The 19,990-nt window shown below is 39.6% G+C and overlaps 1 protein-coding gene across 2 annotated transcripts; it reads right to left on the reverse strand.

Moving 5' to 3' along the window:
- Positions 1-5,329: 5,329 nt before the first annotated feature.
- LOC122884155 (actin-related protein 2-B) lies at positions 5,330-19,882 on the reverse strand. 2 transcript variants are annotated; one of them, XM_044213604.1, is made up of 10 exons: positions 19,725-19,882; positions 16,963-17,073; positions 16,370-16,384; positions 14,298-14,513; positions 13,568-13,640; positions 12,732-12,868; positions 12,164-12,313; positions 10,283-10,428; positions 9,628-9,760; positions 5,330-6,923 (listed from the first exon to the last, which is right to left on the reverse strand). In XM_044213604.1, the coding sequence occupies exons 1-10, from the start codon at positions 19,770-19,772 to the stop codon at positions 6,753-6,755; spliced, it is 1,200 nt and encodes a 399-aa protein (XP_044069539.1). In that variant the 5' UTR covers positions 19,773-19,882; the 3' UTR covers positions 5,330-6,752. The 2 variants fall into 2 exon arrangements, with proteins under 2 accessions (XP_044069539.1, XP_044069540.1); XM_044213605.1 differs by lacking the exon at positions 16,370-16,384.
- Between the last annotated feature and the right edge of the window lie 108 nt (positions 19,883-19,990).

The raw sequence follows: 19,990 nt of genomic DNA on the forward strand, positions 1-19,990 counted from the left end.
CTGCTGTCTAATTTCACTTACACAAACTGAAGGTACTTCCCCATAAATATCTGGTGTAAAACAAAAAAGGCCCATGCATTTTTTTTTTTTTTTTAGCTTTTCTGCTGCATGCATTATCATTTACCTTCATGTTGCTCCCATTTTAGTAATGTATTCTGTCAGTGCATCAAATCAAATTTCAGCTCATTAAAGGAACAAAATGCGCCACAAGCATTACAAGGAACAAACACTAATAATAAAAACATTAAAATAAAATCATAAAAAAGGAATTTATGGGAGACAAATTGTGGGAAAACTGAAAAAAAAGACCAAGAGTTTACACTCATTCTAGCCACTCTGTGAGGATGAACTTAGGAACAGCTGTGCTTTGAGCTAAATGCTACTGTCAGCATGCTAATATGCTCACGATGAAAATGCTAACATGCTGATATTTAGCAGTTTACCATGTTCAACATCTAAGTTTAGCATGTTAGCATGCTGACATTTGCAATTTTGCACTAAACACAAAGTGCAGCTGATGGGAATGTCACTAGTTTTGCAGGTCATGAACCAAAGAATTGGGAAAAAGTCAGATGTTGAGTCACCAAGTCAGTAGGATTTATCCTCAGGGAACATGAATGTTTGTACAAAATTTCATGCAATTTTTGCATTTTCACATGGCTAAAACCTAAAATTCATAAAAATTCCTGTGGTAAAGCAAATCTAAAAAGATAAGTATCATGAATTGCATTTTTGGGGGACAAAGATTCATCAGGTCATTACTTAAAGTCCCTTATTCAGTATCTAAAATGGTTTATTGAAAGTATATTTTGAACAACAGACTCATAAACACTGTACAAATAGTTTGAAGCTATATATAAAATCCCTAAACAGGTTTTTTTTAAACAAATACAGAATCTTGACAGAGTAATAAAATTGCCAGGGAGAAAGGATGTTACCCATGACTTCATGAGGACAACTGCAGGATAAGAAATGTCAGTCAAGGCAAGACGTTTCTTGTTATGTTTGAAAAACGTCTATAGTTTGATGCACAACACAGTTACGATCTCTACCACACTCTTTGTAAAGCATTCAATGAAAGAAAGCACAAAGACAATAACCTCAGCCTTGTACACCCTGTTATATTCTCTTCAAGATGTCCTTCCCCTGCTGCCTCTCTCCTCAGCAGGAACATGTGATAGCCATCGAGGACGTCGAGCTGTTTCACTCAGGATGTCTCTGGAAAAGCATGTGGGCGATAATGATGGAGCGCGAGAGAGGGGAGGAGGAGGGAGAAAAGAAGAAAAAGAAGGTCCCTGAAGGCTTTTGGGGGCCTGCTAAGCAGCTCAACGGCTGCAAACAGCATCACAGTCCACATGTGCAAACATTTAAGATATCTGCTCGTGTAATGGGGTCAGTGTGGCCCCTCTCTGGGCGCACAGAGCACCGGCGCTCACTTCCCAGTGAAGTTTACAAGAATGGGTGACCAGTGCTGTGGCCTCATGTCCCAAGATAGACCAGATTTTGTTGTTTTCCTCCTGAGATTTTGCAGCAGTAATGCATACTGGGTGCAAATGCAGAACAAAATCTCTGTCAGGTCTAAGTTGCCTGATAAACCTACACTGAGCAGAGATGTTGCAGAAGTAAAGCTTACAAGGAGCCAGATAATTGTTTAAGCATTGCCTGACTGAGTTCCAGCCCTGCACCTAAGATAAACCGTGTAAGACTGCTGAGGAAAACATCTCTCTACTCCCACCCTGTGGAAAATGTTTTATCTGGTAAGGGTTTGTGTAAAAGCAACTTAAAAACCAGTGGTGTTTATCTAGGTGATACCAGTATAGAAAAGTATACAAATAAAGTCCTTTTAAAAGTCATTTTTGTCATAAAAGTCCTCCAAAAAGTTAATTACAAGTAAATGTTTTATCAGTGAAATGTACTCAAGCACCAAAAGTAAAAGTATTATTATAATAGTGAAGAATGGTTCTTGTGTCAAATTACTGATGTATTAACACACGTTACATGGTAATATATTGGTAATAAAAAAACCCAAAACTTGAGATGTAAAGTGAAACAAAAATGAAAATAATTGGAAAGATGGAGAAGGCTTTTTTGATCTGAAACAAGACGTTCATTTTAATATTAGTTGGAAGATTATATGCTCCTTTAAAGGTTAAAACAATTCTCTAAAACTCTTTACATAACTGGGAAATCAGTCTCACCACAATGTCCATTTAGTAGCTGTTCTTAGGCTTTTGATCATATCACACAATCAGGAGTTTGCCCAGTTGTCAGAATTGAAGATGTTCAAATTGCCATTTTTTTCCTGAGCACTTCAAAGTTCATTCACGACTAAAGTGCATCTGAAAAGTTGACATTTGGTGGGGATTGTTGAGAGAAAAGTTTACCTGACAAGATCAAAATGTATCTAACTTATTTGATGTTGAATGTATAATCTGAATTTGCAGAGTCACCAGCATCTAAAGCTGTCAGACAAATTAAATGTAGTGGAGTAAAAACTACAATATTTATTTTGAGAGGTAGAAGCACCAGTCCTTTAAAACTGCACCAAGTATAGTATTTTAGTAAATGTCCTTAGTTACTTCCCACGTGGTTGAAACCCGGTGATGCCTCTGTTTGTGCTCTGGCGGAGAGGAAACTTCAAACGGTGCTTCAGAGGAAACAGTTCAGGGTTAAGAGGGAAGTGGCAAGAGCTGAGGGATTAAAATGGAACAAGGCTGGAAGAGTGGGTGAGATCTTTATTTCAGGCACGGAAAGAGAGCCTCTTCCTCTGGTGGCGCCAGTCCTGCCACTGTTCCATTTCCTCTTCCTCCTTCTGGTCTGTGTGCAGAGCCTCACTCACCTTCATATCTCCATCCTCTCCTCTGGCAGTTTAAAACCGAACACATCTGATCTCACCTCCAGCTCTCTGCAAAAGACTGGAGTTGCAACCATTAGTCGATTAACTGACTAGTAGAAAACAGAGATAGAAAACTCAACAACATTTTTCAAGCGAAAATGTCAAACATTTGATGGTTCCAGGTTGTCAAATGTGAAAATGTTCTGCTTTTCCTTGTCTTACCTTCTAGTAAACTTTGTATATTTGAGTTTTGGATTGTTGGTCGGACAAAAAGAGACATTTGATGATGCCACATTGAGCTCAAGGAAATTGTGATATTTTTCATGGCTTTCTGATGTTTTGTGACCTAAATGTTTAGTCAGTTAATCGAGAAAATTATTGGCAGATTAATAGATAATAATTGTTAGTTGCAGCCCTACAAAAGACATAAACATTTAGTATTTTAAGGAGACATGGTTAAACAAAAACAGATTGTAATTTCTTTAACTTTAAAGTCGCAAAACTTAAAATCTGCTTCACATCAACCAAATTCTCAAACATTCCCTAAATCATCAAGATATTGATATGTCAGTTGCAGATTTATTTATTATTTGCTGATTGCTCGAGTTTGATAGCAAGAGTAAAAACCTGTATAGATATTAAAACCTCTGCTTCATTAAAAGAGATGTAAACAGGAACAACAAACCCGAAAAACAAAGTTGTTTCCATGTTGCAGAGCTGTAAGAAAACATGCTGCTGCACGTATTTTAGTATTACACAGTGGTATATATGTATTTCAGCCACTCAGGCAACAAGTTGAAGCTAAATTAAAGCGTGGTTATATAACTTTATATAACAAATAACAGCCGCTATAGCCACATATGACAATTAAGGGACAATAGTAAACGTTAAAACGTAGTGTAACATTAGCACAGTTGAGAAGAGTCATCAAGTCAGCAACCTAACTCTGTATTGTCAGTTAAATAGCAAGATCTATCTTAGGTTTGCTAACATTTGTCACCATAAACTACTGGTCATACCAGACCAAGTAAGGCTGTATCAACAAGTGTGCTTTTTATTGTTTATGAATGCAACTATTTGTTTGTCAGAGAAAGAATGTGTTATTTCTTCTTTTAAAAGTTAAGCAGACTCTCATTAAAACTTAAAGAGAAGCAGGAACATTTTTTTTTTGTTTTTTTAAGATCTGCTCCAACATGAAACCAGCACCCGGAGCAGAGAACAGAAGCAGCAGTGGACAGAAATCAGTTCTGCGTGGCAGCTTGGTTTGTGATTTTGCTGATGTTTATCAGTGAACCTTTCCTTTCCCGTTTTTTTTATTTATTTTTTTTATAAAATCAATTTGTTCCACTCAGCCCGAAGATGACTCACAACTTGAGTTGACTGGCTGCATGTCAACAAGTACAGCATGTCATTACAGGCTTTGTATGATATTTTGTATCTCAACACTTTCTGACTGACAAAACAATCCCAACGTACTTAGGTCTACTAACTACCTTTTTCTAGAGCTTTCAACTGTATCACATGGTCTTCAGCAGCGGAAGGGGTTTGTTCAGTTGTCATGGAGATGGATCTGTTGACATCAGTAGATATCTCAGTTGGGGGTTGTTTTGTTAAACTGTTACCAAGGTCAAGAATTACCTTTTGATGCTTGTCTTTTAAGATAAAATGGATAAGAAGTCCTACGGGTGCTATAGATGAAATCATAACGGCTACTGAGCAAACATTCAACAACATCCTCTGATGAAGACCATATGATGCAGTTGAAAGCTGAGGGAAAAGCTTGCAAGTGACTTTGAGTTTGGATTGTTTTGTGAAACGATTTCCAAAGTCAAGAATTATGAATTTTCATGCTTCAGTTCTGTTTGATTGGTGTCAGATATGCTGATGGTTGCTGGGCAACAAGACTCATTAACTGAAAGTGTAGTGATACAGCATGTGCAAAGGATTTTTTCTAATCTTTTCAAGGGGACTGGAAATGATTGTTTACGTTACAAACTACAAAAACACTTGTGAACTGTAAACTAAAATGATTAATCTGCCACTATTTTGATTGTCAACAGTTTTACTAATTTTTCAAGCAAAAATGTCAAATATTCACTGGCTCCAGTTTCTCAAATGTGAGTTTACTGCTTTTCTGTTTTATATCACTGTAAACTGTTTAGGTTGTTTGGGTCGAACATTTAAAAACATCGCCTTGTGTTCTGAAGAATTGTGATGAGCATTTTTACACTTTTTGCAGTAAATTAGTCGATAAATAAGTCTATGAAATTATGAATCATGAAAAGAATTGTTGGCTGCAGCTCTACTGTGAACTGCACACTTTAAAATGTCTGACACATGGAGCAGGTTTACTAAATTATCTATTCAGTCTTTTAAAATCACTATGTTCAAGATTTACAGTGCTTCCAGATTTTACTCGGGGTTATTCAATTAACTTTGACCAAAAGGCCCCAGCTGGGTAAAAAAAACAAAAAACAACCTGCCACACAAACATCCTTATAAATCACTTTTCTTTATTTAAATCAGTGTTAGGCAGTTATGCTATGAACACAGGAAAATAAAAACAAAAACAGTGACAAAAAGAAAGACATTGAGAGATCCAGTTAACGTTAACTGCTCTTGGCACTGGATAGACGTTCATGGAAAGAGGGGGGAAAAAAATTCTACACGTTTGTCATACTCAAAATAGAAGTGCCTCCAATAGTCATTAAGTTGACTGAAAGACTGGAGAACCTAAATACGGTCGGTGCTCTGCGCCCAGATTCAAATCGATCTCATCGTTAACCTGCGACTGCCTCCGTGCTTTGGTGGATCTGAAGGAATACGACAGGTGAGGTGCTATGGTGTCGTCACAGTTTGTAATATTGCTACAACTGCTCACACCCATTCATTCAGCTTGAGAGGAGGCAGAAGCGAGGCTGTCGGATGAGGAACAAATAGTATGACTCCCCCCCCTCTCCCACACACATCCCATCATTATCTCACCACCCACAAACCCCAAAGTACAGTCACACCCGATGTCAAGCTCAGGGGCTTTCCTTTGTGTACTTGTCTCTATATAAATCAACCATCAATTCTTCATAAAAACATGGAGGAACTTCTGTTACTACAATACACTCCATTTACAATGGTAGTAGTGCACAGCAACAAAATATGTCAATGAAAAAAAAAAAAAAAAAAAAAAAAAAGATATAAACTGAACTCATACATCCAACAACAAGGAAAAGCAGAACAAAAAGTAATCCCTCTCCCAGAAAAGAAACATCATGATATCATTTATAAAAGCCGACGTAAAAATGTGATCAGTTCTCGCTCACGTGGAACAGATGCTTAAAGCGGCCCGTGGCTGTTTGTGGTGGACCCTGATTGTGATATTACAGACGCTTATGAAACTTTGCATCAATTTATCCCCCCTGGAGGTTTAATCGAGGGCGGAAACTAAACTTTCTGAAACACTCACTGTGGAGTGGCTGGTGGGCTTACCTGCCGAATTTAATTTACAACTAACCTATTTGCAGGTAAACATGCAGAGTTAATATTTCAGGCCCTGGTTTTAACCTTCTGCACCAGACTCCAAAATACACCAGCAGGGCAACATTAATCCTTCAATTCATAGTTTAAGTGAAGGAGGAGGGGTTTCAGTGTAAATCTGCAAAGATGGAATTGGTTCTCGAGGGCTTGCAAGGAAAAGTGTGAGCCAATCCCAAAACCAGGAGAGAAGAGAGGCAGAGAGCAGGGAGAGAAAAGGGAGGTGGCGGCTCGACTCCCTCCGATGTTTGAAGAGTATCAAGAGCCGAAAGAGAGAAGAAGAGGGATAAATAGATATATACTCTGCGATGTGGGCGAGGGGGGAAATGTGTGTATGTCATGTATGTGTGTGTGTGTGTGTGTGTGTGTGGTCTGTCTGTCCAGTGCTTTATCTGACTGTGACTCCGAGTTTTTCCAGCACGCGGACTCCTTTCTCCTGGTACTCCTCCCGGGTCAGCCAGAAGTTGTCCTTGTCCTTCATGATGTCGGCCAGCACAGCTCCGCCCAGGAACACCATGTGCTTTCGCCTGGGAGGATCCTCAATCCGGATCTTAAATTTCTACAAGACAAGGGGACACAGAGAGACATATGAGACGGCTCTATGTAACAAAGAAATGTCCTGCAGCTTAAGGCTGTGTTCTCAAGGCTGCAGCTCAAAGTGTCGCTCAGTGTTTTGTTTTTCCTCAACTCGGATATGATAAAGATCTTAATGTTTTTCTAATCAGTGTGAACTTTATTTTGCACAGTTTCAGTCTGGACTACATGGAGATTTATATCAAAATCTAAGCCTAAACCTAGTCAGGGTTTCTGCAGGGTTCATCAAGTCAAATTTAAGACTTTTAAAGACTTTTTTTAAATACCACATTAAATGCAATTAATACATGTTTCACGACCATACCAGCCAAAATATGAAGTAGGAAAACTCACATTCTTTCAGTACTTCCCATTATATAACCTCCTAATGATGTAATTAATATGATGCAACCTGGACCCGGATAAGTGGCAGAAAATGGATGGATGGATTAAATTAATTTATTTTTAATTGGTTAATTTTTTGCTTTCAACACTAGCTGCTATAGCAAGCAGTAGTGACAGTGTTTGCTTCAGGTTTGATGGTTCTGAAATTCCACAAAAAAAAAAAAAAAAAGGATTTAACAGCCTCCTGCAGCACAATCCACACTGTCGAAACACTCTTAGTTTATAGGTGTATAACGTCTCCCAACAGCCTGCAATCGTTTACAAAAAGATCTACCAACTAACATAACTGCCTTTGGCAAGCAAGAAAAAAATATTTAAGACCTCTGAAAATAAATTGTAAGACTTTACTACCTCTTAAAACCTTTTTTTTTTTTTTTTTTTTTTGGGAAACTGAATTAAATGCTTTTCAAGACCTGCAGACACGCTGCAAGTGTTTGTACATTCAAATCAAAATTTGTAATTGCTATCAGAATTTCATTGCCCAAAGCAGCTTGGCTCAACCAACAATACAGAGCAGTAAAATAAAACAGCTGGAGGGACTAATATTTGGAGAAATACATAATACTCAAAACTTGAAAGATGGCATCATAACTGAAATGCGTTTGAAAACATTAAATATTACGGACATGCAATGTGAACTTTGCTACCACCCGCATTAATAGACAGCAACAAGCTGTAAACACAATATTGACGTAAAGTATTATCACCTTCTGCAGTTGATATAGTGCACGTGAGCAAACAGTTGCCAATTTGAACATCCGGGTCACTTTGGTGACTTGATGAATCTAAGTTCACTCCTGAAGGAAATATGTGACAACAGCTGCCTGCTGCGCGTGAAATCGACACAAACGAGAGTGGTTAGAGTGAACCAAAACAGTATAGTTTTGGGTTGTAAAAACAAAACAATGAACTTAAAGATGCTGAAATGCTCCAAAAAGCTAAAGAGGAACTGCTGAGTCAGGTGTGGGTTTCTATGTGGGTTAATCAATACGAGCAACACATTACACATTAAACAGCCATTTGAACCTTTGTTAATCTAAAAATATTGATTAGTGCAGCTTCAAAGTGATACTCCACTCAAAATCAGCTTGAAAAGTGGCTTCAATTCATGTCAGATACATCATACTCCAATACTGACAAGTCGGAATTAGAACCAAAAAAAACAAAACAATACAAACTTCTTAAACCTTTCAAACCACTTCTCTACTATCTGTCTGTGTGCTCAGCTTGCTCCAAACACCCATATTTTCACCAAATAGGGCGAAAGACACGGCTTCTGTTTGTTGCTCACGTGGCTAGCTCTCTAAACGTAGTTGCAAGCAACAAACAAACAGCTAAATATGCAAGCTACAAACACTACACTACAAACTGTCTTGTTCCAGATTGCACACATTTGAATAAAGATATATGTGAAAAACACTATCACTACTTATAAAGACTTCCATTCCAAAATGAGAAAAAGAGTCTGAAGCCGGCTGCAGTTGCGGGCAGAAAAGTAAAGAAACTTTAAACTTGTGAGTCATCTGTAGACCTTTGTTTATAAAATACTTCTGTGTAAAATCATCTGTGTTTTTGGGATACTGGCGTGGAAATGTAATATTTTTCCAAAACAAATATTTATCATTGGGAAGTGAACCCCACATATGTTGTTATTAATGTGCTCCGTTCAAGTTCAATGAACGTCTGTTGACCTCTGGCACCACCTGGTGGTGGTCTGCGTACACTGCACCAGTCCGAGACATCACATGATGATAAACTTTGCTCCTAAACCTTGCAGATGTGTTCGAGACAGACACGTTTCAAATAGTAACTGCACATAATTCAAGGCGTTTCATTTATTCCACTGTGAACTCCCAGTGTGTGGGATTTAACCTCATCCGGACAAAGGAGATACTGTCAGGTGTCAGTCACCGTTTAGACACGAAATATGTTCCCTGTGGTTGTTATACCTTTACTGCTCTCTCACATGTGGGAAACCCCACCCAGGCCAACTAAAAACAAACCCAGAGAATCAGCTGGAAATACTAATTCACACCAACTGAGAGGCCTGGTGCAGTAAAGCCAGACTTTGGCTCATCTGAATGTTTAGATTTCATTGGTCGCAGTGCAACCGACACTAATAAAGTTCTAATTTGAGCTAAAATTAATGTTGTATAACCTGTTTTCAAAGTCACAGTCATACTGTAAACCACATCTGAGCAGTTTTAGTTCAGAGTCCTTCCGTAATGCTCTTCACATAGTCAACAGTATAAATATAAATGAGGCGTTAAGGGTCGATATCTCACCGAAAGTTTGTCCACATCTCCCTTGAGCACACGCTCCAGGTACAGCTGTTTGAGTTCCCTCTCCAGTCGAGAAGGCAGGCCCGGGTACATGGTGGATCCTCCTGATAAGACGATGTGTTTGTAGAACTCAGCCCTGATGATGGGAAGACAGAAAGAAGGTGAGAACAGGAAGAGACCCAACAACATGCAGACAGGAAGAGAAGCAGCATCTGAAAATCACACAAGTAATGTCGCTAGTTTCCTTCCGAACAGGCATATTTTTCCAATTTAAGTCCACAAAGTTGAAAATGTACTTTCAAGACATTGCAGATTTAAGTCCCATAGTGACTTAACGTGAATTCTACAAAATAGATAATTCAAATAATAACGTATTGGGTTTCCAAGTGTACATTTTCTTGTTAATTTCCACTCTTTTACATACCCAAAGATCATTTTTCATACTTTCCATACAGAACTCTGCTGACTATTGCGTCAGTGGGAGCTTTGCTGGGCAGACACCACCATTTTGCATATCTCTGTCTGTGTCTGCTGTGACTTGTTAATGTTGTGCATTAATGTGTGCTAGAGCGGAAACACTCTCAGTGAAGTATATATTGATGCATTTGCCTGTCTTTATCGACAGTGGAGTGTATCTGTACACTTTTGCTGGCCTCACCTGGTGTCTATATCGGCTGCCTGGATGGTGTTGAAGAGGAGCTCAGCCACTCCGACACCCTCCACGTTGATGAGGTGGGGCTGGAACAGAGCCTCCGGGGCCTCAAACCGCTCTCCTCCCACCTTGATCACACGACCATCTGGCAGCTGGAGATGTGTGGGAGGGATGAGATGAAAAGAGAAGGAAAAAAGAAAATATGACACCGCTGAAGAGGTAGGATTTAATGTGTGACTCAACAGAGAGTCATAAATATTGAATGTAAGAATCAAGAATGATACTGCTCAATGATTGTTTGGATGTACGAAAGGAAGTCATAACTTCTACTAAGTGCGTTTACTGCAGTTTGTTTTCCTACAAGACTGATAATATTGTACAGCAAGTTAAAGCACAGAGAGTGTAGGCTCCAAACTGAGTGACTATAAAAAGGCTTCATTCAGCCGAGGGCAGTGGGAGGAAGCGGAGCCCAGCCACCGCCGCAAAGTGGCTGCACAGGAAATGATGTAACGCACAGTTCAGGGCCCTTCGGCCACAGTTACATTGCCCTCCTTGTTTCAGCACACTCGTGCACACAAAACGATACTTACGCATACATGTTCACACACCTACACACACAGAGTCGCCTACACTAACCCAAACACTCATGGTCAGTGAGCTCTGAGACACAACATGTGCTCGGTAAGGCGTGCAGTAACACAGACTTCAGGACCTGCGTTTAGATTCTGTGGTTCCCTCTGCAGGGAAAAGGGCCCTGGAAAGAAAAGCAAGCCTTGTGGAGGAGCACTGCACCCCCATATGTTTGAGTCCCAGAGAAAACAGTTAGTCAGCAGCACTGCCCTGTCCTGAAGCAGCCAACAGAACCAACAACGGGCATGTGGTAGACTACTTAGCTCAGTGCAGAAACAGATTTAGTTACCCCATTAGTTTGGATTATTTCAAAATAATGGCATTTTTGAATAACAAATCCTTTGGGAGGGATTCTTTCTACAATGCTATTTTAAGCAGAAATGTGAAACTTGTGTGCATAAAAAGAACTAATTTTACATTTAAAAATAAAAAAATAATAGGTAAAAAATAGCCAACCTAAAAAAAAAAAAACATCTGCTTAATGTGTCAAACAAAATATGGTGTCACTGTTTGCTTGTTTTTAGCAGTTACTACACATTTCTTTGTCCTCATATTCAGTCTCACTGTGTCCTGACTGGTTTTCTTGAGCTCATGACTCTGACTTAGTTCATTCCTCAATTTCTTTAATAGGAAGTGTTCTTTTTTTATTATTGTTTTGTGGCATATTTTTTAGATAGGTGAAAGGAGGAAAACATGGGGTCAGTGAGTGGGATAAGATGGCATGTATCTAGGAATGCTGGGCCACCACGATCGTCCAAAGGGAGACATTTTAGAGTTTATTAAAACTGCAGAAATTATCTTTTATATCTTCTCTTTTTGGATCTTTAAGTGTTTGTGTTATCTATTATTACTGATATGCCCCCCCCCCCCCAAATTCCCTTTTCCCCTATTTGTTGCCAACTGAATAATGCACAAAATGTCCATGTGAGGGCAGCACTATTTTTTAAGGGTGACTTCACACTGCTACTGTGTCTGCACACCTCAAGAAATGACAACCACAAACACCAGGTTACATAATTAGTTCAGCAGCAGTTGAACAGCTTTCTGAAACGACTCTCACAAACAGGTACAAAAGGCCACTTCCTAGGTATTAATAAGAGTGACTGTACCAACAACCAGTACACGGATATCATGCATGTGGCTCACTTCTGTCAGTTTTTGCTAAAATAATGTTATATTAAATCTGACTTATATGTAAAAATCTAAGTAGATTTATCAATGTTTTATTATGCGTAAAATGAAAGCGTGAGTATCTACCGTGTATGATTCCACCAGCACGGTGGTCTCAAGCGCCAGCTTCTGTTCCTGCTCGATGTTGTAGCCCACGTAGCACAGCTTCTCCTTCATCATCCGCACCGTCTCAAAGTCTGCAGAGTGGTTGAAGGCGTAACCCCTCAACAACAACAACTGCAGCCACAGAGGGAGAAAAGCAGGAATAAGACGAAGAAGGTCAGAAAGCATTATTCTTTTGAGCTACTTACTGAGATCCCTTGATATGTTTATTTAAACAAGAACTAGTGGTAATGCTAGAGCTACGTCTTCTCAAACTAAGACTCTTACTTTTCTTTTACAAAGAAGATGATGCCAGTTTCCACTTCAACAAGACTCTACCAAACAATTCTGGATTATAATTATAACCCATTTATAGAGACTGAACTCCAACATATTTGTTACATTAAAAATAAAAATATGAACTGACAATGGTGTACAATGATGGTAAGTGTTATTATCAAGAATCTACCATCTCTTGTTTGCACTGCTAGTTTTTGTTGTGTTCTTTGTTAGTCTGTCTCACACTGAGAGACTGTCATGACTGATTGGATACCTTGATGAGGTAGCGGGTGATGTCCCTGCCTGCAATGTCCAGGCGTCTTGTCAGGTGTGGCAGGCTGAAACCCTCATACACTGGACAGATGTGTGTCACACCGTCACCTGAGTCCACCACCACACCGGTTAGAAGGCCTAAAACACACACACACACACACACACACGTTAATAATCTACAATTATACCAACCTAGTTTTATCCAGTGTGTGCTTTGGGCTACTGATTGTTAGCCTTGTTGGATGGGTAAACACACAAAACCTGGAAAGATCTAATGTAACAATTAACTGCTAATAACTGCTCACTAGTTGGTAATAAACTCAGAGACAAAATGGCAGAAAAGTTCACAGACCTCGTGCAAGGCTGTGTTCAAAACATACTCAGAGTCTCACTGCAGGTGCAAATGGTTTCAGAGTTCATCTGATCCTGCTTGAACACATCAAGACACTTCAGATAATGTCAGGATATCGTGTCTGTCACTGGAACATTGCAAAGTGTTGTTCGTGTCTGTCTAGACTTCCTGGCACAAAGAATATCACATCTGGTATCTAAGTAATCGCATAAAACAAATCTTTGCACAAACTATTTGACAAAGGTGTGGTAGTTAAATATTGCCACACAAGAATATTTCCACAATTAAAATGAAAAGCCTTCTGTCTCTGAGCTACTGAACTACTCATAATTTACCTCATAATTCTGGCATCTGGTATCAGGGTAAATCTAATTTGTAGGTGAGAGGTTTGGAAGAGGTTTTTGATATGGAAACTGTAGAAGTCAATAGCAAAATGTTAATGAGTCTTGTGATTAAACTTGCAGCACAAACGTGTGTGTTCTTACCTTGGGCATACAGTGTCAGGACAGCTTGAATAGCAATGTAGACTCCTGTAAACTGGTAGGTCTCAAACATCACCTGCAGGAGAAGGCAGAAAACATCAGACAATAAGTACAATTGTTTGTTGAAGAAAACAAATAAAAAACATGCACAAACATTATCTCGGTAGCACAACGCGGTAGTAACAAATAATGAAATCATTTCACAGAGGATCAACCACAGTGGAACTTCTGCAATGCCTTAAAATAAAATACATTTCCTGTAAAGACTGTTGGCTCAATTTTTTTTTTTTTTTAAACTCTATATATTTTTTCCTCACAAAGTTTAGGGTCTCAACGGCTGTGTTTCTTCTAATGTATGTCATGGTAGCAGTTTTGAAAAACGACTGTTCCATTAAGGGGATGTTAATATTTAGAAAGAGCTTAAGGGGCCAGGCCATCACACACACACAGCCGACTATTGCTCCACCGAGCAAGCACCTTTACATTGTCGACCTATAGTGGCCCATTATAATTATGTTGACAGACCTGACAGTGGACATTTACAACTGATAATGTCAATACTTTGATTAAGTGGATATAGAGCAAATGAGTATAGTGTAATACCCATCAGTGATACAGAGTAGAAACCCACAGTAAGAAATGCATAAATTTGCCAATTTCCTCTTTTCTTTTCCCCTCACACAACAACAAAAATACCTTCAAGCTGCACACACGGAAATAAATGTCAACATACCTCAATGATTTTTTCACGGTTCTTGGTGGGGTTCATGGGCGGCTCGGTCAGCAGGATCTTGCAGTTGCGCGAGTCGATGTTGAGCTTCTCTGGGCCGAAGGTGTAGTCCCACAGGTGCTTCATGTCATCCCAGTTCCTGACAATGCCGTTCTCCATGGGGTAGTTGACCTCCAGCATGGAGCGCAGCTCGCTGGCCTCGTCCCCCACCATCAGGTCCTGGCAGGAGAGGTCAAAGGTCAACACAAATATTCAGAAGCTCTGCAGCGTAGCCCTCCACTTCTGAAACCCAGTTTGAATCATTCAGAGTCACTGGAAGTAGGGATGAGCACTGAGTATTAGTTTAATACCAATATTATATTAGTTAAAATTAGTTATTTCAATTTGCCCCTGTGGCCTGCTGGTCTCATAATAAAAAAAAATAAAAAAATCTGATTAACTGGATCATCAAGCTTTCACTCAACTCGAGGCAAGTCATCTGTCCTATGTATTCATGTCCACGTCCAAAGTAGTTTACCCAGCATGCACAAAAAGCCATTATTTTCCATGCATCGGCACCATAGACTGTATAAAAAGGTGGATGACATCAGCTCCCCAAAAGTTAAGCAAAACACCTCCATCGCCCCCTGGTGGCTGGCTGCAGTATGTCATAAACCCCGCCCCCTCTATGTTAGCGGATGGGACATGAGCCAAAATAAAAAAAATAAATAAAAAAAATCAAAGTACACGTCAAAATAAATTTTTCCCAAAGATGGTTTCTGTCATTTTAGGTAGTTCTTATCAGGCTGATGTGTGTTCAAGTGTTCGTAATTAGTTATTTGATGCTATAAAAAAGGGGTTACACGTCATGATTGACAGCTGAGGCCGGTTCGCGATTGACTCGGCCGGGTGTATGGGCGGGTCCTCGATACCGCAGCTCCTACCCCGATCACTACTGCGCAGACTCTGGCTCCAAATGACGTCAAAAACACAAGATGGCAGCTCCTGTATCTGAGATATTTTGGCTTCATTTTTGTACAGTGGGAGGAAGTGGAGACGCGTCATCCATCTATATATACAGTCTATGATCTACACCTGGAAACACTTCTGTTTCCCTCTAGCAACAGTAAACCACTTCTTTTAGCACCATTCAACTAGCTGCATGCAAGGCAACCTGGCAATGTAAACAACCGCTGGGTTAGAGCTCAGTGTTAGCCACACAGTCAAGCATCTCACGTTCCACTTGGAAACATCAAAAGCCTACTCAAGGCAGCCATTTTATGGGTTCATCCTGTGTGCTTTGGCATTAACAAAAGTACCAGTCACAGGCATTGCCCCCATGTGGTCTCAATAAAAAAAAAAGCAAAAAGAAAAACAGATGTGCTTCAGTATCCAACTTTCAGCTGTCTAGCATGCATGCTCGAGTTTGGACACTTCCTCTGCACTTGTAAAGGTGAAAGACTCACAAATACCAAGGCAAATGCTCTGAACTGGACATTCCTTTAGTAAAATATGTTCTTGGGTCATTACAGTAAGGTAAATATATCTGTGATGCTTATAGAAACATTTATCATTTGACACCAAGCGTTCTAGCTGCAGCTGACATTTTATGTTCTTTTTAGCTGAAAAATGTTGTGATTATTTCAGTCCTTAAATAGCAGCAGGATTGAGGGGGGGGTGAGGCTGTCAGGATGCACCAGTAGATCAGAGACACTAAAAATGGAATCGGTCCAAAATCTCTTTTAGCACTCCATCGATAACAGCTGGCCTATGATTCATCACAGCCATTTGTGCAACACTTTCAGCCTGGAGAGAGGAGTGCATTAACGTAAGGGCTGTATATCTATCTGACTCTCTGACACTTATTTGGCCAACAACACTCAAACTCAACGCCAAAAATCACCAAATTAGTCTGGATGTAGAATAATGGGATCAATGTGTGAGTAAAAGAAGAAAAAAGAAAACAAATAAAGAGAAGACACTGGACAAAAAAAATAAAAAATACAAAAGAAAGAGCTTATTTTTTGGTTGAGATCAAAACATGACAACTCTCCGGAGCAGGCAAGAACAGGAGGCACACACCAACCTGAACTTACCATCTTCTGGCCATTCTACTTCATCATGGGGGAACAAAACATGGAGGAAGAGGAAGGTAGATATTAAAAATAAAAGATGAATAAACAAAAGAACTGGAAAGAACAGTAGACAGATAGAGATAGGCTTCATGCTCAAATAATAAGACATTTAAACCTCTGCTGCCGAATCAACTGATCTTTACCCAAATTACAGCATCTATTCTAAGATTTCATATGTGCAGGAACGCACTGGAGACACTCTTGTTTGAATTGGGAGGATATCTAAAACAAGCTAATAGAGCTTGTGGTTAGAGGATTGATTTTGTTATCCAGCAGATTTCAGAACTGAACTGGGCTGCTAATTCTTGCTGGCTCACTAAAAAACAATAATATTTTAGAGTGAATTTAGACAGCTTGTAGCTTTGACATTTTGCTTATATTAGAACTGACTTTGCTCTGTTATGTGTGATTTCATATCTTGCTTTTTCACTCGTGTCCAGATTATATATTTTTGTTTTATCACTGGTTTCCCGACCAGGTTCGCCCCTTGAAATCGAAACTTTCTGGTCAAACGAAACAATCATTCCAGGAAAATCAGGTGGACCAGTTCGTACCTTAATCTCAATGTTTCCAACTTTGGCTGTCGAGCGAATGATGGGCCTCCCAACAAGCGCAGGGAAGATGTGCTCTGGGAAGTTGGAGCCTGCATAGCCGCACTTGACAAACTGAAAGAAAGAGAGAGAGAGAGACAAGAAAACCAGAGCACAGAGGAAGTGATGAGGAAATACATTTAACTACTGATGAGATAAACTGTGCAATACAGCAAGACAACGACACTGTCATCCTGCAGAGATCAGTGGGTTAAATTAGCATTTAGACTGAGAGAAATGTAATGGCCAACGCTACAATGTCAGAATGTGTTTGTGTGTGTGTATGTGTATATGTATCTGGCCAGCACCTGCTTTAGCGTCCAGCACAATGATAGAAAACCTTAATTGTATTTCATGTTTTTAAAGGTTGATCTACGGCCTTTGAAGAGGGGCCAAGTGTGCACACATCCAGGCAAGAATATTCAGGTGCAAGACAAAAAATATATATAACTGCATGACATGAAGGAGAAAGGTCCGCACACTGTACATCCAAGTAAATAGTTGAATTATCTTTTCAAGGCAACAATCTACAGCTTTTAATAATAAAAATTATTAATAATTAATTTTATCTTATCCAGTCATTAAAATTATTAAACATCTTTTTTGGTTAATTAATTAATACCTCAAATCTTGAAAATGTTTATAATGTTCAAAATCCCTAATAAGATGTTATTATGATAGGGCTGGGCAATACTGATAAAAATTACTGATAGGTAATTAAGTACTATGATATATGTATATCAATAATGTGACAGTATTTTTCAGAAAATATATAGCCATGGCGACAATCATTAGTACTGCGTGGACATCAAGGCCAAGCAGGTCGAGGCACTTACTGTTCATTGCACACAGCTACAACAGTTACATGAGCTCAGAGAATTGAATAACTGAACTGTAAGATCTTTAAGACCAGGATAAGATAGCATCTAAGCTGTACCATGGTATGGAAATAACTAAAGTCCCTGACAACTTCTTGCCTCAGATTAAAATACTGATATCAGGTCAACATTTTGCTCAATGTTAAAGTGTATAGTGGTCTGTGTAGTGTTTATACTTGCATGTCACATTCTTCTGCATTTGTACTATTTGTGTCACAACCTCAAACTACATGCAAATGAAAGAATGTGACTTTTTCCCCGAAAACTGTCAGTGTCAATGGGTAAATTCAAAGATGATCCACCAAGCAGCGTTTAACTAATTAAAGTAAACTTTTGGAATCAGTGCACACAGCTCACTACTGCCCTGCCCCCACAAAGGAATTGGGCTGCTGCTTTATTAATCATCTTACAGAACCAGTTCACCTTCCATTATGAATTTTAGTTTGATTGTGAAATTTACCAGTAAACCAAACAATTCAGAGTTGCCTTCCCTCTTGTTTTGCAGCTGCATGTGCTTGTAGATACACAAAGCAGTTCTACTTTAACATTTTATAGTGGACTATGATCTGAAACAGCATGTATCAGGGCTCTGCAAATGTGTATTGGTGACATATGTGGCTGTGGTTCAGACACTTCCTCTTGACTTCAACCTGACACAGGGTAGTTTTTTTTTTCTGGCTTTGCACAATGCTCTTGAAAGAGTCACATCTCAAAAAAAGCTCCATTAGTCAGTAACATGCTAAGCCAACATCCTCTTTGACTCTTGACAAGGTCTAGGAAGGAAGTCCCTACAATCTGAAAGAAGCAGTGTTAACTGTGTGCGATGGGTAACTCCTAAACATAAACACAGATTAGCAAACTGTATGTTATAAGCTGAATGGGGTAGAAACTGCTAATTTTGTCTACAAACCACAGCAGCTTGAAAAACTCCAAATTCACCAACTTCAAGGACTATTTACCCAGCCAGGTAGGTTGTGACAAAAGGACTACCAACATGTTTCCTCAATAGTGCAGTTATGAACAGTATAAGTACAGTACCGTTATGACTGTTTCGTGATTACACACCTACAATTTTCTAAAATATCTGTCAACCTATTAAAAGCCCTAATCTGTCCAGTGACTATATGTAGCTAAAAACAAAGCTGATTAAAGACGAATGCATAAGTGGGAAAAGTATGCGATGTGGCCTTTCTAAGGCCCAAAGACCTTACTAACGTTAGTTAAGTGACATTTCGATGCAGGAAGTTGGTGCTAGCTGCTGTACAGGAAAACATAAAGGTGGTTTCTCAATTAACCTGACACGGCCTAGCTTAACGTTACGGCTAGCTGCCGGTATCAGTACAAAAACCTAGCTACTGTCCTTGATAATTAAACCAGATGTACAACAGAAACAATGAATCTGCAAATTTGCATCGTTTGCAAAACAAATCACTGAAATGACCGACGCAGCTGCCAGACAGTATAAACCAGACAGCCAGCTGTTAAATGCTAGTAGTAAACTAGCAGACTGGCTAGCTACCTAGCTAGCTTAGTAACCGTTGGTAGCAAATGAACAGTTACTCGTCAGCCTTGATTTTGGGGTTTATGTCGCTGTGAGAGCTATAGCCAGAGCTGTGTATTAAGCTTTTATCTTGACATTTACACGCATTCTATGTGCTGTTTCCGTGTCGTGTCTGGATGAATGAAAATTAGCTGGCTAACAGGCTAGCTAGCTAACCACCCAGTTAACGCTAGCTAGCTTAAACGCTGACAGCCCCACTTCCTGTTTCAGCAAATCGTTCGACATAACGGCACCGTTTAAAGCAAGCCATGGATTGATAGCGTGTCAAACCAAAGCGGTACACATACCCCAGTCCCATTGTCACAGACCACCACTTTCCTTCCCTGGCTGTCCATTATGTAAAAGCCCAGTTGCCGCTGAACCTCCCTCAACTTTCTTCGGCAAGCCGGAAGGAAGACACACCAACCCGGCCGAGAGGAGGAAGGGAAGGGTGTTTATCCGGCCGTTCAAATGACAGTCACGCCCCTAGATATGCGTTCAACTTCAAAATCCATACATCAAATGCACATTTTACAATCACAGCAAATGCATTGACTGATTGCATTGCTGAAAA

This window comes from Siniperca chuatsi, linkage group LG11 (assembly GCF_020085105.1).
Source record: "Siniperca chuatsi isolate FFG_IHB_CAS linkage group LG11, ASM2008510v1, whole genome shotgun sequence".
In the NCBI taxonomy this organism is placed as follows: Eukaryota; Metazoa; Chordata; class Actinopteri; order Centrarchiformes; family Sinipercidae; genus Siniperca; species Siniperca chuatsi.